This window comes from Furipterus horrens, unplaced genomic scaffold, assembly GCF_987537825.1.
Source record: "Furipterus horrens unplaced genomic scaffold, mFurHor1.1.pri manual_scaffold_12, whole genome shotgun sequence".
Taxonomy (NCBI): domain Eukaryota; kingdom Metazoa; phylum Chordata; class Mammalia; order Chiroptera; family Furipteridae; genus Furipterus; species Furipterus horrens.
Window position 1 is genome coordinate 5258591 of NW_028327182.1, and position 19178 is coordinate 5277768.

The 19178-nt window shown below is 46.2% G+C and overlaps 1 protein-coding gene across 1 annotated transcript in view; it reads right to left on the reverse strand.

Annotated features, from left to right (window-relative positions):
• WDFY2 (WD repeat and FYVE domain containing 2) overlaps positions 1-18250 on the reverse strand; it is a 104391-nt gene extending 86141 nt beyond the window's left edge. Inside the window, exon 1 of the mRNA XM_090258960.1 lies at positions 17861-18250. Within this exon, the coding sequence (XP_090115086.1) occupies positions 17861-17997 (137 nt within the window). The 5' untranslated portion in view covers positions 17998-18250. The remainder of the gene's footprint in view (positions 1-17860) is intronic.
• Positions 18251-19178: the final 928 nt, after the last annotated feature.

Below are 19178 nucleotides of genomic sequence, written 5' to 3' on the forward strand. Positions count from 1 at the left end.
ATCGAGGAACATAATCCCCAATCCTATCTGCAGAACCTCAGTTCCATGATTTAATTTGGGCAGGGTCGGGGGGAAAGCCTCTTCTCTACTGACCTGCGTCTGGAGGTGGAGGGAGTAGATCTTGTGGGGGGAGGGACAGCAGACACAGAGAAAGGAGAGTCAAGGAAAGAAAGGCACTGCCTGCTCTTTCCCCGCTCGGAGCGCTGCCGCGCGCCGTGATGGGGACAGCATTTTTAGAGCAGCAAAAGGTGGCCCGTATTTCAGTCACTGTTCTAGCCTTCCCAAAGGCAGGTACGCGCCCAGTCTTGTGACTGCTGCTGATGAAAGGCCCGTGGCGCAGCTCACTCCACTCCAACACACCCTCGTCCAGTATTCCCCGCGCGACAGGCTGGAGAGCACTCACGCCTGGCCTTTATGGTGCTGCCTGGCAGCCTCGCTCACCTAGACCGGTGATGCTCTGCGTTCGGGGGCATTCCAACAACGTTCTGTGAGAGGGAAGTGTACTAGCAGTGAGGGCGCCGGGGACAGGTAGGGTCACTTTAGGCGAGGTAGACAGGCTGCGCACCCACCCATCACGTCCGGGTCCACTCATTATCTGTTAATCAGCAAGTTCTGCACATCAGGGACCAGACGGTACATGTGACGGAGTCCACTCCTTCATCCTTAGTCCGTTCACTTACACAGGCATCCGTTTCACTAACTACTGATACCCAACGTGGGACACCATGGGGAGACGGTCCCTGCCCTCAGGAAGCCCTGAAGCGAGGAGCAGAGGTGGGCGGGACCGCGCCACAGCACCAGCCCTCTGTTTATTATCAGTATCACTGGGTCTGGCACCAGAGCCACGTGTGCTGTTGGCCTGCAGCAAAGGCCTCATGAGGCAAAGGGCTGGCGCACAGTCAGTGCTCAGAAAATGTCAGAGACTTTCCGGCTCCGCTTTATTGATACGGCTCTAAACCCAGGTGGCCCGAGGCTGAAAGGACAAAATTCTGTGGAATTCATCACGGGGATGGTCAGGAGGCGGTGAAGGGTGGCCCAAGGCCCCGCAGGAATGAGAAATCACGACGGAGCAAGAAAGGAACCAAAGGGACTGTCATGGCCACCGTGGCTTTGGCTGCTGCATGTTGGCGCAGAGGTCAGATTAAGGAACTTCGTGGTATCCACTTAAAAATAAAAAAGGTGGTTTAGCACGGAGAGGATATAAACTGAGGTCTCAATATTTTGACTTAGGAAATTTGTTTTTGGTTCTGTGAGAAACCCTCACAATAATTCACAGGACACAGGACTTGAGCAGCAAAGTGAGGCGTTTATTCACGAGTCTGCAGAGCCGGGCGCACCGCCAGCCAGGGGCATGTGCATGCAAAGTAGACAAAGAAAACTGGTTTTATACGAATGCGATTAGCTCCCCCTCCCCTCTCCTTCTCCCCCGTTTCTCCATTACTAGTTACTCTGGGTTCACAATCTAACGCGATTAACTACTTTAACTCAGGGTGTGGCTAACTAAGGGTAATCTAGTTATAGGTCTATCCCCAACTTATTTGCAAAGTTATCTAGCTACATCTTCCCATTTCTCTGTGTTTGGTGATAACACTCTTCCTCCTTTTGATCCCAGAGATATGTGTGAGGAGCTGCAGAACGTCATTTCCTCGCCCCTTTCCCATGATTCATCTGTTAATTATCTCCTACTGGTTTGAGAGTCATTGGCTTCTTTATCTCTAACAGTTCCACTGACCCTATTTGGCACAAAAGCCTTCTCTGGCATTTAACTGATCGAAGAAATAAAACTTATTATGCTTTACATCATTACAACCTGAAAATATTTCCAAAGTACAGAAACAAAGGGGTTCCACACGAGCACAGGAGGCATTTCCTAAAGCGGCAGTGACACTTGACACTCGCTCAGGTAGCCGCCATGGACCTGTGTCCTCACACGGGATTCTTGGGTCCTTGACGAGGAATTTCCAGCAGTGCGTTCTGAGGACCTCAAGCCACATCTGGGAGGCCTCTAGTGCCCTCTGACTATGTAGCTCTGCGGGGACAGGCTCCTCTGTGCTGAAAACCGGTCCACGGCTGACCGCTGGGATGTAATCCGTGCCCTCAAAACGGAGGTGCTATGAGTGAGAAGAAACCCACCGCCACCCCCACAGATCCTGCCCCCGTCAGAGGGAAAAGAGGTTCCTCTTAAACCGCATATCCTTCCATGTCTCCCATTCAGCTCCTCCACGATAATCTCAGGGGACCCCCGTCATATGTACAGTCTGCTCTTGACCGAGACATCATTAAGTGGTGCGTGACCAGTCTAAAAACCATCAAACACACACAAAATACGAAATACAGAGAGCACAGAACCCTAAGGACAGACCGACAATGTATGCTTCCCATGATTGTTGTCCATTAGCAGATTTGACATTATACTTTCTGGGGGGGTCTCACAAGTGAATGTTATATTCACACCAGTCCTTACCAAACAAACAGCATTACCGGATGCAAAGAAGGCGTGGCTGCCTTACTTGGTATATCTGCAAAGATAAAGTTATATAATACCAAAGTGTCACGTAAATTAGAAATGAGGATGAAATAGAGGTATTTAAGCAAATATTCATCACCTGAGTTCTAGTTAAGAAAAATTTTCTCTAATAACTTCATACAATAAATGCATAATATTTAAGCACATTTGAAGGAGAAAAAAAACTGTTTCCTAAAAAAAGTGTTCAGTTGTGCTTTTTAAGAAAAGATTCCCTTTACTTAGCTTCTGCAGAAATACTCCAGGCCACATCAACTTCTCTCTTTTCGTTCAGAAAGATACAACATGACTTACTCTGTTTTTAAGAAGCTAGAGGCGCAGGAAAGCGTTACTTTGTGCTAACAAGCCACGCCCGCCGTTCCTATCAGCGCCTGCAACACACGAAGTGATAATCACTGCTCTTCCTTAAGCTTTTAGTTTCAACTTTTTTCTTACTTCCTAAATCCCTGAAACCTTAGATTCCTGAAAAATACCAATGGAAGGAATTAAGATAGTTGGTTATTAGGCCACAAAAAGCCAAGTAAGTTTGGGAGCAAAACAGCAAAGGCTGATACAGCTGAATCCACCCAGAGGGCGTTCCCGGGTAGCGCTGCTGGAGACAAGGGAGGTGCCTTGGCACCTCCAGGCGCACCCACCCCCACGCCTTCACTGCCCCACCAAGCCTTTCTTACAGCGGGGACGCACATCTGTCCCTCCCAGTGCCACCCTCTGGGCTCGGGGATAAGTCAGAAGAAAGGACAAGAGTTATATGTGCCGAAGACCCAGTTCCAACTTCAATCAGCCCTGATCAGAAAGGACTCCTTTGGGGAACTTACGGAAGAGAGCAGACGAAGAACCAGACTTTCGGAGCTTGCTTTAAATCAAGTCTCCTAGGAGCTTCCCTTGGAATCAATTTAGCTTTTAAAAATCAAGACGGGGTTGCCGAACGCACCATGTAACGCAGGCATCTATCCGACAGCTCAGCACACTGAAGCAATCTCTCGGAGAGAAGTTTCAGGGTAACAGATGGCTGTCTTCTCAAATTCTGTTTTTTTCTTTTAATCACCTTCATGGTATCTTTCTAAATACTTCCCTGTGTTCCTGGACATAAACGAACACTTTTTGGTGCCGAGCACCCAGCTGTCCCAGGCACCACGGTCTCACAGAGAGGGCTGCCACTCTGACAGCCACTGTCCCAGGCTCCCACTTCGTTCTTATTCTGACAGCCGCGTTCTGAAATGTTTCCAAGGTGAACTGTCAGCTCTTGGTTGTATGATTAAGAATAGCCTCATGGGCTCTTTTCACAATCCTAACATTCTGAGGGCCAGACGACCAAGGTTGTTCGGTTCTATTCAACACCAAGAGAAGTAAACAACAGTCGGAACACTGTGTGCCCCCCTGGGCGGGTAATCAGGGAAGGGCAAGGGACAGGGGGTGGCGGTGTCATGCTGAGGGTAAACAACATTCAATGTCATAACATGTTTTTTTCTTTTCAATAGTTCACCTAATTATACATCTGTAAATATGCATGTGTTTTATGTGCTCTTCACTACTTTAAAAAGTTTTAAATAACATACTATAGGCAAAGAGTTGAATAGAAGATACACCCTCACCCCTCTCAGGCACTGATTCAACTGCTGGCAACTCTATCTGTAGACCCTAGTCAATGATATTTGCAGAATGTATGTCCTTTCCGCGTTGTTTGTAACAGAGGGGAGAAAAACAAAACAAAAGAAAAAATGGACGCCACCTAAAAGTTTCCTAAAAAGGAATGGTAAAATAACTCATGATACTGAACAAGGTAGATGACTAGTCTCATATGAAAATATGTCCAAGAATATACTTCACAGGCAAATTGCAGAATATAATACGCATAGATACCTTACTTGTACAAACATGAAAACATATGACAATTTTGAAAAAAATGCACGAGAAACTGGACAGTGGTACCCTACAGTAAGGGGGGTAGTTGATGAGAAGAACAGGGATTCTACTTTCTGGCCTTTGATTCTATTTCAATTCCTAGCCAATCACCATGCATCCCTTTAAAAGTCAAAATATAAATAAACTTATTAATTTCTATTTGCTGCTGTAAGAAGTTACTACAAAAAAATATATATATATATCCTGCGAATGTAATCTCTTTGTGTTCTGGAGGTCAGAGGTCTAAAATAAGTCTTCACTGAAAGGCTAACACCAAGGTGTTGGCGTCTGGCTCCTCCTGGGGTCCCCCCCAATAAGAGTCTGTTCCTCTTCCAGCTTCCAGAGACCTGGATTCCATCTGCCCGCTGTGTTATCTGGACTCTGACCTCCCTGCTTCCCTCTGTTAAAACCCCTTCTGATTATTCTGGGCCCACTCCAATATTCCAGGACACTGTCCCCATCTCAAGATCCTTAACTTAATGACATTCCTGAAATCCCTTTTACAAGGGAACACATTCACAGGGTACGGGGACTAGGACCAGGGCATCTTTGGGGGGAAGGGCACTATTCTTCAAAAATCTTCTTGGAGGATGTCTCTAGAATCTAAGATGAGGGAGAAGGGGTGAGGTGTGAGAAAGCATGTTAACTCTTACTATTATTTTAAATTCTTACATTGAATATGTACACATTGTTTTAACTGAAAACCCCATCCATATACTGTCTTTTATCAACTCCAAGATGCTATGGATCGTAGTTATTTTACATATGACTGAGAAAGCAAAAAACGCAGACTACACCATGACATTCATTGATTTGCAAAAATGCCATCAGAAATGCCGCCCCTTTGCACCATGCTCTGACGGCTCCTCAAAGGAATCAAGAGGTGGAGTCTTTCTCTCCACGCCTGCAACTTGTTTCAGCTCGTGGGACACCAGCACAGTGACTCATCAGAGCCACACTGGGGCCAGCCCTCTCTGGCTATGGCCTTTCCGCCCTGTGAACAAGTCCAGGCGGGTCTGGCCGCCGCCCCGGCCAACTCACTGAATCTTGCGCAAAAACAACAAATAAATAAAAGCCTTAAGTCACTTCAGAGACGTAAAGGAGAAGAACTGTGGACCTTCACATCAATGGACTGTGGCACTTCAGTGTGTTAGCAGTTTTCAAGGTGTCTACAAAGGGTATGCCTCGGAGGAGCAGCGTCTTGATGCCACATTTGGCTGCTATGGGTTACTTCTACAAGTGATCACTGGCACTGCAGGGATTCTGCTTTCTGCCACAGAATATTAGAGCGAGCTCAATTATCCCGTCCCCCCAGTGGGAACGAAGCTAACAACCTCTAGAATTAAATGGTGAAAAAGGATGCCTTTGTCATTCAGCTAGTCACTGTGACTCATAAATTAAGAGCGACTGCTGGCAAATATCGTTTAATTTCATTATAGAAAGGTCCTTGTTCTACTTAAAAGCTGAAAATACAGTGGCACGGTGTGAGTTGTGGTATTATTACTTCTGCAGTTTTTTAAACAAAACGATTCTAAATACAAAAGAGGTTCTTGTTTCCTCTCACGACAATACTGCACTTATAAGCATGCTGTGACCTTGTTCATATCCCTCTGACATAAACAATATACATTTTGTTAACAAAAGGTCAAATGACAGCCCCATTGTGAAAGATGAATTTCCTACCCTGTTACTTTATTTTATTCAATTTATTGATTTTTGGAAGGGGAGGGGGGGAGAAAGAGAGCAAGAGAAACATCGATTTGCTGTGCCACGTATTTGGGCACCCATTGCTTGGACCCACAACCTGGGTGTATGGGGATGATGCTTTAACCAACTGAGCTACCCAGCCAGCGCCCCTAATCTATTACTTTAAAATCTAGTTTCTGGATTATCATAATAGCTACCATTTACAGAGTGCTTATTTCCCAAATAACTAGTTATAACGATACCTGATTTGGGTGTATCACTGAAGGTAAATAAGCAGTAGAAATAGCTGCTTTCCCCGTAAACAGCCCTGGCGGGGGTGGCTCAGTGGGTTGGGCGCCGTCCCACAAACCAAAACGTCACCAGTTGATTCCCAGTCGGGGCAGATGCCTGGGTTGTGGGCCAGGTCCCCAGCTGGGGGCGTGTGCAGGAGGCAACTGATCAACGTTTCTCTCCCTCTTTCTCCCTCCCTTTCCCTCTCTCTAAAAATAAATAAATAAAATCTTAAAAGCGTAAAAAAGAATGAATGAATGAACAAATGCCCTGTCCTCCCTCGTAGCCAGGTGGTCCTGTGACAGTTACGATGGACGCTGAAAGCCAAAGAGCCATTTTCCACCACAGGCACGAGAGCCACACACTGGAGGTGGCACAAGGGAATGAGAGGAGGCCACCCATCTCCAGATGTTCTGTCAGGGGACAGGAAGAAGCCCGTGGTTGGCCTGGCCTCACTGAGTAATGCCCCCGCTCAGCCCACAAGGCCGCCCTCATTCAGAGACCCTGTGGTCCACCAGTAAGTGGCCCTGCCTTCCTGATATCTAAGTCCTATCTACCATTGACAATACCAATACTCAGAGCAGGGAAAGAAGGACGTCATGAGGGTGTAAAATGGGGTGTCTAAGAAGGACGTCATGAGGGTGTAAAATGGGGTGTCTAAGAAGGACGTCATGAGGGTGTAAAACGGGGTGTCTAAGAAGGACGTCATGAGGGTGTAAAACGGGGTGTCTGCTCTCTTCCTACTTAATTAGGATTCCCATTTGTTGATTGCTTAGCTGAGCCGCTCGCTTTTGCTTGAAACTAAGTTTAGCCTGTTGTGATTTCCATGGAGTCTGTGAAGTGGTCCTTCTCCACCTTCCTCGGCAGAGCCGGGGGAGCACGTGCCGCGGAACGGAAGGGGTGTGGAGACCAGCACGCCAGGGGCCCTCCCACACCCCTGACCCCTCCCGTGCCCAAGGAGAGTAATACACGAGCTTCCTGAGTCACCCGCAGCACTCAACAGGACAAGGACGCAGAGGGCCGAACACGGCGCCTGGCCCACGGGGTGCACTCAGGTTACGTATTAATTACCTTTTGTATCCTGCGTGTTTTTCGGCCTCCTCCCTGGAACAGGATACATACTATGTCCATGTGTGCTTAAGAGTCTAGTTTTACGTCATTTTTAAAATTTTCTTTGTTAAATGTCTAATGAAATATTACATGCATTTTTTTCCACCAGGAAAAAAAACTCTCTTATTTCACCATGTGTTTTGATTTGGAGTTTAGAAAATATGGTAACCATATGGACTCTACTCACCAGTTCAAAAGTTTGTCACGGAACAATGGCTTTTACTCAGCAAACACTCAGAGTCAGATACCCACCCGGTCCTCACTTCAGATTTACTTCGGGACAATAGCCGTCCACAGGTCCAATCAGCACCGAGGAGAAGACGGCTCTCCGAGGCACGCCGAGTGCTGTACGAGCAGATTTTGAGGACAGGGCAAGGGAAGTCACGAGAAAAGCAAGCAAGAGCCAGCGCTCATCGCCCCACTGCCACCGGAGCAACGACCAACACCCACCAGGCGGCGAGGGTGCGCACGGGTGCAGCTCAGGCCGGCCACCCTGGCAGAGCCACGCGCTGGGCTGCTGCCCTTCATCGGTGCCCGGAGACTTACCCTCCCTCCCCCAGCCCCAGGCGTGGAAGTAACCGCCACATCCCGCAGCCGGACCACACTTGCGGCCACAACCCCAGAGCGGACAGCTGACCACGGCCGGGCCAGGTCAGCCGTTCCCTTCCAAGGGACCTCTGGACCTGGGACTGGGCGCCTGCCACCCACCTCTCCCTGCCCGTCTAGACAGTAACAGGTGAAACTCAGAAGCAGCTGGCAGCCCTGTCCCGCCACGTGGACTAGGAAACACAGGCCGCCAGAATGAGCAGGAGGAAGAGTGAGGCGGACAGAGGAGCCCACGAGGAGCGGGGACGTCCTGGTGCCACAGGCTCCAGCCTTTGGTTCTGTGCCTAAGGCCCAGGTGCACCTCTGTGCTTGGATTCTGCAGGATAACTGAGCCCCCCGCCAGGAGGCAGTCCCACAGCAGCCTATGGGGCTGGGGACGACCCGGGTCCACAGGGACCCGCTCCCGCCCTGTGAACTAACACAACACGGGACTCCGCTGATCCGACTCTGTCTCCTTGTCCTGAGCTGGAGGCCTCGAGAAACACAGTGATGAGGAGGCCACAGCGTAAGATAAATAACGAGTTATCGGGGCACGTGGGGACGCGTTACAACGACCCCACGAAGAGGCGCGGAGGGAGCGCGGCTACCAGGAGATCAGGGGGCGGCGGCGGCCACCTGCGCGCTCTGCTAATCCCCAGGGCAGGTGCACAAGCAGCGGGGTTACAGCCACTGAAGCAGAAGTGCCCCCAGCGCCCCTTACCTGGGCGCAGCCAGAGCAAGTGCAAACCTATCCATTTTCCTCCCATAAAACCTGACAACCACACGCGGAGGGAGCCCCGCTCTCCGCAGGACGGCCTTCGCATTTCTACACTGGCAGGTACTATCACCGTAAAAACAAACGTAATTATTTTTTAAATGTAACTCTAAGTATCTATTTTACCTGCCATTTGCATTCAATTATTCAGCTGTGGTATGGATGAATTAGTCCCCATGGGAAATGACCACATGACTGTTCTTTTTCTTAACCATAAAACCTTGTTTCTTTCGTACTGTGGTTATTTAATGCTCAAATTGTGGCACTCTCCTGGCTAAATTGTGCTTCAAATAAATGTTTCACCCTCTTGATCTATTTTCTCAACAAATCTACCCAGTATTTGTCACCAGCTTTAACCTCACTTTTCCATGTATATAAAAGGACTTTCATGTGAAAGCCAGAGTTTTAAACCTTGGCTACTAATTCAAACTTCTTTAAAAATTGTGCAGGGACACACTAGTTTCTGGCTTATGATGCCCGGGCTTCCAGCAGAGCGCAGCTTAGTGAGAATTTCACCCCTACCTGGCGGTACGCCCCACGGGAGACCCAGCCCTGCCCTCCAGCAGCCGAGTGGGGACCACGGCCGCCACTGCAGGATGGGTGGCACATGGAGGAAGAGGTGAACGCCTGCAGAGCAGAATCAAGCACCCACCCACCACGGCCCTCTCAGGACGAGTTTCTGAAGTGGCAGTAAGAACACGACAGAATAACCCATCTTTCTAGATCTGAAGAAGAACCAAAGGGGTTCAGAAGCCCAGGAAAGCCACACACAGCCCCACTTCTGTGCATCCGAGGGAGATTCTCAGAACCGTCCAGCCTTGAAGGAACCAAAGCCACAGGAGAAACCTACCTATTAAGAGGTGTGGTATCATAAACAAAAATAAAACTGATACTGAACACGCACACCCCAGGTACAATGCCAGGTGCTGCAGGAATACCATCCCATGTAAACCTCCCAACCACCCTGGGAGGAAACACTATTCTCAATTTACAGGTGCAAAAACTGAGGCTCTGGAATTCTAAAGTTTGGGAAAGAGCCAGTCATCTGGAGCCAAATGATTTCTGTCCCACTAACTTGCTGACCTGGCCAGAGAGACTCAGGCTATTACTGTAGACACATAATGGCAGGCAGTTAAGAACGACTCATTAGCTACAATAATTAAAAGTGTAGAAATGGTATTAAAAGAAGCAGAAATCCTCAAAACACAACAGAAGCCATAATAGGCCCTGTTGATTATGAGAATTTAATTATGTGATAAAGCCAATTTCACAAATACAAAAAAGACAGCAAAAGGACCAGTCAATAAATGAAGTAGTTAAGACTCCTCAGTTTACATCAGCCAATAAAAATGCATTCCAAATAAATCAACAAGTTGTTTTTTCACCAAATTATTTAAGTAGGATGAAAGAAAAATAAATATTCAATGAATCTCTGGGTAAAGAATTACTTTCAAAAATGAAGAATGATGCTAGAAATTGCAATTTAAAAATGGTAGATGCTTACATTAAAAAGTAAATGTTTTCTATGTGGGAAAAAAGGCTAACAATGGAACGTAAGTCTTCCATCTGGATTTTAACAGATGTAGCACTCATAACCTTACTATATCTATACAATGCATGTACAAGAAATTGCTCAAAAGAACCAAGAGAATTCAAGAGAGAAACAAAAGACAGAAACAGACGATTTACAAATGGAAAAAGAACAAGTAAACAAGCAAATAGAGAAATATCCACTAGTCAACCAAAGCATACAAATTAAAACATCAATGAAGTGCCGCTATCAAGAAAATCATGAAGAAGAATTTTTAAATAATAATATGGCCGGTCAGATGTGGCAAAACTAATTTCATATATCACTGTAAATATTATAGGCGGCACAAACCTTTTGAAAAGCAATACAGCAATCTTCTTACAATTTTTCTAAAGACATAATCCAAAAATTTGGGGAAAAAATACCTACATGCACAACAATGCTCATAACATTTATGAAACTGAAAATACTGTAAATAGCCAACAATAAGCCATGAATAAATTATGATGCTCCCACCAGATTATTGGCACCCTGAGAGCAGGCTGTCTTGTTCATGATGGGAGACCCAGGGTCAAGTTCATATAGCACGAGCATTAAATAAAGATGAGTAAATATTGAGGAAATGATGGTTAAAATGATGGTTAAAGGCTAGACGTTGGTGGCTCACTTTTAAGTGGGGGCAAGAATATAAAAGTAGGATGAGTCGCATTTTTGAAAGCTGCACTAGAAAAACGGCTCTAAGGTAAGACATAAAACACTCACAGTCACTGTGATGAGAAGTTAATGTTCTTTTTTTAATACTACTCATTTATTTATTTATTTTTCCAGAGGAAACCAATAATATTTATTGAGTGTCTCTTATACTTCAAAGCACTAAGCTGAGCACTTTACAAGAATTAGCGCACATAATCCTCATAGCAATTATCCTTTATTATGGTTACATTAGCTCTATTTAAAATGTAAACATACCCCAGATGATTACTATTATGATTACTTAAAATTAGTTGACCCTTAGAAATTGAAGGTAAAAAATTTAGCAACTAATGGAAAATGAGTAAAATCCCTAAACAGTTTCATATGATAGGCAAATCTGCGCAGCTAAAAAGGAAAGTATAGTCATACAAAGAGGTTAACAACTGACATCCAGAACTTAGCAGAGACCTCATTTCTGAGTCCCAACTCAGTAATAAATGAACACAGGAAGCCAAAACACATGCCCAATTGCTCCTGGTTTCTTTCTGAGCTCTGGCTCTGGGCTGAAGGCCTTAAAACTGATATCCTCTGACCTGGAGGCTTCTGGTGAGACCAGGTCAGTTTTATGATGATCCCAGTGGGAATTCAGAAAGGCAGGGTTGGCCAGAGGTGGGTCAGCCTGGGGCAGGGTGAGGGTCCCTAAGTTGAACTGTATTTCCACCTTGTAGAACACGAAAACTATTCACAGAGGGGAAGAGGGTACAAAACTTCAACAATTTCTCCAGGGCAGCGACTGGCAACCTTTTTCGTCTCATGGCACACAGAAATTAATTCCAAAAATCTGTGGCAAAAAAAAAAAAAAAAAGGTGTAATTTTGATTCGTTACACCAGATGGTTATTTTTGCATTGGCTGCGGTCATTCTGTTATTTGACAATCCAAGGGAAAAGAGGTCAGTGGCTGGACTAAACAGTCACGTGTGGCATATTTTATAAATTCTTGGGGCGCACTGGTTGAAAAGCACTGTTCTAAGGTACTATATTTCAAAGACTCTTGTTCTCAACCTGTATGGATCATGAAATCAACTGAATGAATCACAACCAGGATTTTAAAAAAGGCTAAGAGAACAGAAAATACCAGCAATGCAGGTCCCATTAAGAAGATACTGTTTTATAAAACTTTTGTTTCAGTTATATATGTGTGCATGGGTCAAAGTATGGGACTCTTGGGTCGCAATGCTAAATACATTTCTTACTATGATTTTAGATTAGAAAAGTTTCAACAGCCTTGCTCAAACAACCCAGGCCCTGACTGCAGCTACGCAGGCTCAAGCGCGTAGCTGCAAGTTTATTAATTTCATGACATTTAAGTAGAGACGACACACTCAAAAATTAGTTTAGATGGGTTCTAATTCTGTCACCTATACAGACTTCACACCATGATTCTAAGGCCTCAATTTCAGAACTATGCTTGCACTGTGAGGAAAACCTGCATTTAATTTTTTTTTTGATGCAAGTTTTTTTATAAAATGCATGATACAGAAAACTCTACCAGGAGCTCAACTAAACTGAGCCAAGGTTTAAGTATGAGTGAAGCTACTGGTTTCGACCAGAGCCCTGAGAGAGTGCAATTTAACAATGAAAAGAATCAATGGTAAATGAACCAATCATATGTGGATTTACACAGTGAAATGACAGTTTTAAGATACCTTTCCAAGAAACTGCCAAGTAGTCATGGCCACTTAGAATCCCGGTGGTTCAAATTTGGGAAAAAAGGGCCTTAAAGATTATAAAATTGAACCCCTCTCTTGCCCCTGCCCTTTCTTGCCCCCGCCCTTTCCTGCCCCCATCCCCTTTTGTAATGTTGCCCTGGTCTAAAGCAAAATGCTAAACGCCCCTCGGGCTCAACTTAAATATCTTTGCTCTTGAAAACCCACAACCTCCTCTGGACCATTCCATTCCAAACAGATGATTGATCAGCAGCATTAAATTTCCCTCAATGGAGACATATTGCCTTTCTCCTTTGTGCTAAGGACCAGGGACCACATCACTTTCCCTGAGGTTAAAGAAAGAAAAAAACCTCATTCCCTTTGACCTGCAGGCTCTGCCTGGCTTCAAGGCTCACAGAGTACAGCTCCCTTGCATAAACTGGTCCCAAATAAAGTCAGAATATACAGCAGCAGTTCCCTGGAGCACCCCACCCCCACCCAAATACACAGCCTCCTCCCCTAACACCCACCACATCTTCGGGCCTTTTATCCTAAAAAGAAGTTCAAATTATTGCACCCAGAGGATCTGAGAATTTTTGCTATTATAGTTATTCCGCGGGAGACACTAATTTTCTAGGTCCTTCAAAGTGCGATACACAGCTGGATTCTGAATTCAAGCCAACTGGCTCCTGAGTATACCCTTAACCAGTCCATTCCAGCGCCTCCAACGAAAGGGAGTTTTCTCTTCCTCCTCTACCTAGAATGCCCTTTCCTCTACTCTAGTTTTTTTCGCATGAACTCCTACTCATCTTGCAAAACCCAACAGAGCTGAGATCCTTTTCTCTAACCACCATGAAGAGAGGAGATTCCTTGGCAACCCGAGGACAGACACTGTACCTGTTTTCGTTCAGCACTTCTCCTTATATTGAGATTTAAAAAAAAAAAAAAAAAAAGCTTTTACCTACAGCACAGCTGTAGACTCCTAGTAAAGGAACAATTCCCTGCAATTGTCTAATACTAACTACCTAGAGTTACTGAAACTCTGTACAAATGCTAAGATTGTGTTAAGATGTGCCCGTGAAGAATGTACAAAGATACAGGTCTGGGTGGGGCTGGGCCTTCAACACTTGAGAAGACGCTGCCACTGAACAGGGGAGCCCCTGGTAAGCTGCCAACAAGGCATTGGTCTTAACCAAAATTGAGTCAAGATGTCAGGGAGGAAGCTCCTAGGCAAGAAATGTTAAAATGGCATTCATTCAGAACAGTCCAGAAAGAAATTGGGAAAGGAGGAAGCCAAAGTACCGCCGGTGGATTTGTCTGTCCTTTGCAGATAGAGCCCAGCTACCACCAAAGCAGAGATGCTCGGATAAGGCCAGTGAGTTCTGGGAACAAGCTCTGTTTCCTGACAGCAACAAAAATCTGTGCCTTAATGAAGCCAGATTGTTTTCTGTTTCTTCTACTTTCTCCCCGGGTACCCAGGAAAGTTCCAGGCTGTCTTCAGTCTCCGAAGATTAACTCAGGGCGTGGTTTTATCCACTCTTGAGCCTGCAGATTAGAATATTATCCGTCTACTACGGAACCACTGGGTAAGAATGGTAGTCCAAGTGAAAAGAACCCTCTCAACAAAGGTAAAATGTAGGGAACAGCAAGAACTGTGGACTCCAGCCTTTCTTCCACATCTGAAAATTCTCCGTGGCTTTATTATCTTCTAAAATTTCCCAAACGTTGTCATTTTCACCAATGCCATGTGCACACGTGCTAGAAACCCAGTAGGAACCCAAATGTTTGCTCACGGAATGAATGAAGAATGCACAGGTCCCAAAGTTCTAAGGCCACCCAGTCCAATCCTATTCCCACAGGTGTATACGTTTGTCCACACAGTGCTTTATGGGTAGTCATGAAATTCACGCAACAAACGCCAATCAAATGCCTACGACAGTTAAGATGCTGTGCTTTCAGGAACAATGGAAACAGACTGCTCACTGGCACAAAAGTTTACTGGGGGCCTATTGAGCCAAACACTGTGTGAGGCCCCAAAGGTGACACAATGAATAGGACGCCCAGTAAATGCGATCAGAAAAAAATGTTTGCCAATCTGATAGGTGAAACATGATATTTCCTTGTTGACTTAATTTGCTCTTCTTTAATTAAGTTTACCGGGCATTTTAATTTCTTTTCTATGAATTATCCTACAACTTATTAATGTGTGAAACAGAGGAAACTAGTCTTTATCATCTGTGTTGTCAGTGTTTTCCCTCATTTTGTCATTTGCCTTTTGACTTTAACTGGGTTTTTTTATTTTTCCCACAAAAATTTTAAATTTTAAAAATAGGTTTAAAGCAAAAATTTTAAGAGGTCAAATTTATCTAACTTTTTTATGGTTTCTGGGTTTTTTTCCCAAACTTAGAAAGACCTCCGTGACTCATTGTATAAGTCACCCTTGTTTTCTTCTAGCACTTTTATGATTGCAATTTTTACCTTTAAGTAATGCACCATCTGGAACACAGATTAAGAATTAAGGACAATATCTAGCTCTATATATGTTTTTTAAATCTAAATGACTAACTGGTTTTCCCAGCATTGATTATTAAAGAATCAATTTTTCTTTAAAAAAAAAAAAAAAATATATATATATATATATATATATATATATATATACATATACACACACCCATAGCACCCTAGGGAACTTATGGAAAAGATAAATGAAAAATGGACAAGTTCTTATACTACTGTTTTAAAATAGGAAACGTTAAATGTTTTCAAAGGTATAGATAAAGGCTATTGAGAGTCAGAGGTCACAAAGGGAAGCCAGGACTTCAAAAGAATTTATGGGACACTGCCATTCAGAAATGGGGCATTATCTGTGGTTTGACCTTGCAGTTCAGGAATGAAGACCACTAGTATCTAGCTGAAGCAATTAATGGAAATGGCTTGGTAAATTTAGATGGAAATCAATATTCTATCTTCATATCTTCCGTGACAGAGACATTGGATTTTGAAAAGCAAGAATACAGCTCAATTCTCATTTAATGAAGAGCATAATCGACACTGTGCTCTAAATAGCAAAGTTATTTTCATGTGTGAGTGCAGAAACTCAGACTTGTGGATGTAATAATAAAATATATGTAAAGAATGATCCCGGACAGACAGGTGAGCCTTATTAACAGTAACTCTGTCAAATAAATGCTATTATTAACATCGTAAACTAAAAAAGTGAAAATTTAAGGTAATATATAGCTAAAAATCACATTTCTTTTGTTCTATAATCAACTGAAATTTATCTTTCAGTTTCTTTCTTTTCTACTTTAGCTTCTCCAAAGACTTTGAAATGCACCCCACGAAAGCCATTCCCTTCAAGGTAACACACTGATATGGGAATCAGATGACTTGGGAGCTAGGCTTGGCTCCCCCACCAGCTACACGAATTTGAGCATTTGGCCTAAATGTTCTCATCTGTAAAATAAGCTGTTAGAGCAAATAACTTCTAAGATCTTTCTGAACTTAAAAAAGATACCACAAAAAGTTTCAAAGCAACTCTTAAAGGAACTGAGGTTTAACTACCCTTTTCCTTTCCCTTGATTCAACTAACTTACTCATGAATTTCCTAACAGCAGTTAGATTGAGCAGTGTCACCGCTGGCAGTTACCGACTGGGAAAAGAGGACGTCTGCCAATATATTCCTTTAAAAACAATTCTGTGACAAAAGACTTTTTAGATCCAGAAGCAACCTCTTTCACAGAATGTTTGCCTCTGCTGAAAAGTTAAACACTCCTAAGACTTTCTTTGTGAATTTCAAAAGGCTTCTACATCCATGCATTCCATTTCGGCCATGAATTTCTGTTTATTGCACACCGCTTGCCATTGGTGTATGCTGACAATCTTTTCAATTGGACCTGAACAGATAATAAATCCGTTTGTCCATTTCTATGAAGTCTGTAGTCATCTTGGTTATACTTGGTGTGAATAGACCTATCAGGCAAATTTCCTAAGGCTACATTGTATGGAAAGTGCTGAAATGACTATAAAGACAGTAATGAACACTTTGTTGCTTTACCTCTGACTACAATTTTTGGAGGCACGCAGAAAAAATATTCTGTACCTCGAAATAACTTGAACTTACATTGAGAGAACCTAACTACTGTTTTCGGGTTAAAACCCCTTCACATACCTCGGCAGTGTTAAAATTTTTAGAAGCCTAGTTGATATTAAGTAACAATTCCAGAAAATGCCATCACTGCTATATCCAAGCAGCATTCCTATGACCATCAGCTTCGTCAGCCTAATCGCTACATATTAACGGACACGAAATGAAATAAAAAACGCTTTCGTCTGACAAATAAGGGAGAACATTAAAGGCAGGGCAACCGGCTTCACTTCTGCAAATTAAGCAAAATTAAAGCAAAAAGGAAGGAAGCAAGGAAAGGGAAGGAACTCAGCGCGTGGTCTCTTGCAAGTTGTTCTAGGCGCTTCCCTTTGAGCTCGGATAGATACGAAAAGAAAAAGAACAAAAAAGGCAAAGGAGAGATGGCACCTCTGCTTTGGGCAGGAGCCCGAAGTTCCTCTCCACAACTTGCAATGGTCACTGAATGCGTGTAAGACGTCTCGAAGGTCTGGATTCGGTGAGAACGTCTGGGAGAGGAGAGTGGCGTTTGCGTTCTCTGCTCGGAGCCCTAAGAACTGCACCAGGGTACTCGGTTCTTTCCGCAGAGGCGGCTGGGGGCACCCTCCCCAGGCACACACCTGCAGGGTCCCGCGGCTCCTTCCTCTCCCCCTCCCGTCCTCAGGGCTGGACCAAGGTCCAGTGGCCGGCGTACCGTTAGCCCAAGAGCCACCCTGGCGCGGGCAGGCGTCACCGGGCCCCAGGGGAGCCCAGAGCTCGCAGACCGCTGTCCGACCTCCGCTTCTCCGAGCCACGCACGGGAGGCGCGCGCAGCCGGACACCCGCCCCACCAGATGAGTATTCTAACAAAAACTTGCGGGAGCACGTCTACACCTGTGCGCACGTTGAGGCACAGCCCCGGACGCGGGTGCGGCCGAGGGGCAGCGGTCCGTACCTGTCCTCCGAGACGCTGATGACTCCCTCCTCCTTGGGAACGATCACGGCCATATTCACCACCTCCTGGGACCCCTCGACCCGCTGCAGCAGGATCGGCTTGCGGGTCAGCGGCTTGGGCTGGATCTCCGCCGCCATCGGAGGAGGGGGCGCGCCGGGAGCGCCGCTGCCGACCGCGCGGTGGGACCGGGTGAAGGAGATCGCTCGGCCGCAGGCACACGCTGGGACAAGGACTCTGGCTGGCCCGAGATGGACGACGGGGACCCGCGATCATAGCCTGGCCGCCGCCCCAGGGAACGACTCCGCGCTCCCGGCTTCGGGTACCGAAACCGCCACGACCGGCGCTGCAAGCCAGCGCCACAACCAGCGGAGGGGGCGGAGAGCCAGGGGGCGGGGCAGGCAGGGGGCGGGGCCTGCCGCAGCGGGTGGCCGCCGGTCGGCGCCAGGGTGGAAGACTGCACTTCCGGAAGGGCGGTGGAGGAGGAGCAGGGAAACTTCACAGGGGGCGGGGCGCTGGCGGCTCAGTGCGCGTGCGTCTGCCCGACGCCCACTTCCGCCCGCCCCGCCCCTCCGCAATTCCCAGACCCTTGCCGCGCCTTCCTTAGGGCGCATGCGCCTTCCGTTCTCTGCGGTTTCCTCCAAGCCTCGCCACCATCCAAAGCCAGGGTTTAGTCCCCTCCTTCTCTAATCTCCCGGGAACGCGCTTGCCAGGGGTTCGTCCCCCTCCCAAATCCTTGAAAAGAGGGCGGGGAAAAGCGCGCCTGGGCGAGGCCGGAAGAGAAGAAACCAGCAGGAAGGAAAGCCGCTGCACTATTTGGGACGTGACGGGGCATGCGCACAGGTTACCTGTCCAGGCGGCCGTGACAGTGAAGTGCGGCGGGAAGTGGTTTATGCTCTGACTACGCGCACCAGGCCCCGGCCTCGGAACGACACCCGTGGGTTCCTGGGCGTTGTAGTTTCTGGGAGCCCTTAGCTCGGTAGGCTCCCTCGCCATTGGCCAAGTGGCAGCCAGGACTGACCTCTAAATGCAGGGGACTTAGGGGCAGCCGTGACTCAACAGCCTGTCCTGTGCCCTTGGTTGGGGCCAGTGCTGAGAACGGTGGAACTCAGGGGTGGAACAAGGAGAGAATCTTTCATACGAGGGTCTCGGAGGGAGTTTAGAGAACATACGTAAACCTCGTTTTTTTAAATGGTTACGTTACAAGCCCAAGGTTACTTTAGCTCCAAGTGAGGGCTGTAGCCCCCCCCCCACTTGAATCCAGGCCCCCCTGCTCTGGTCCTGACTCCTTTCCATTCCCCAGCAATCGAGCCTTTTTAGC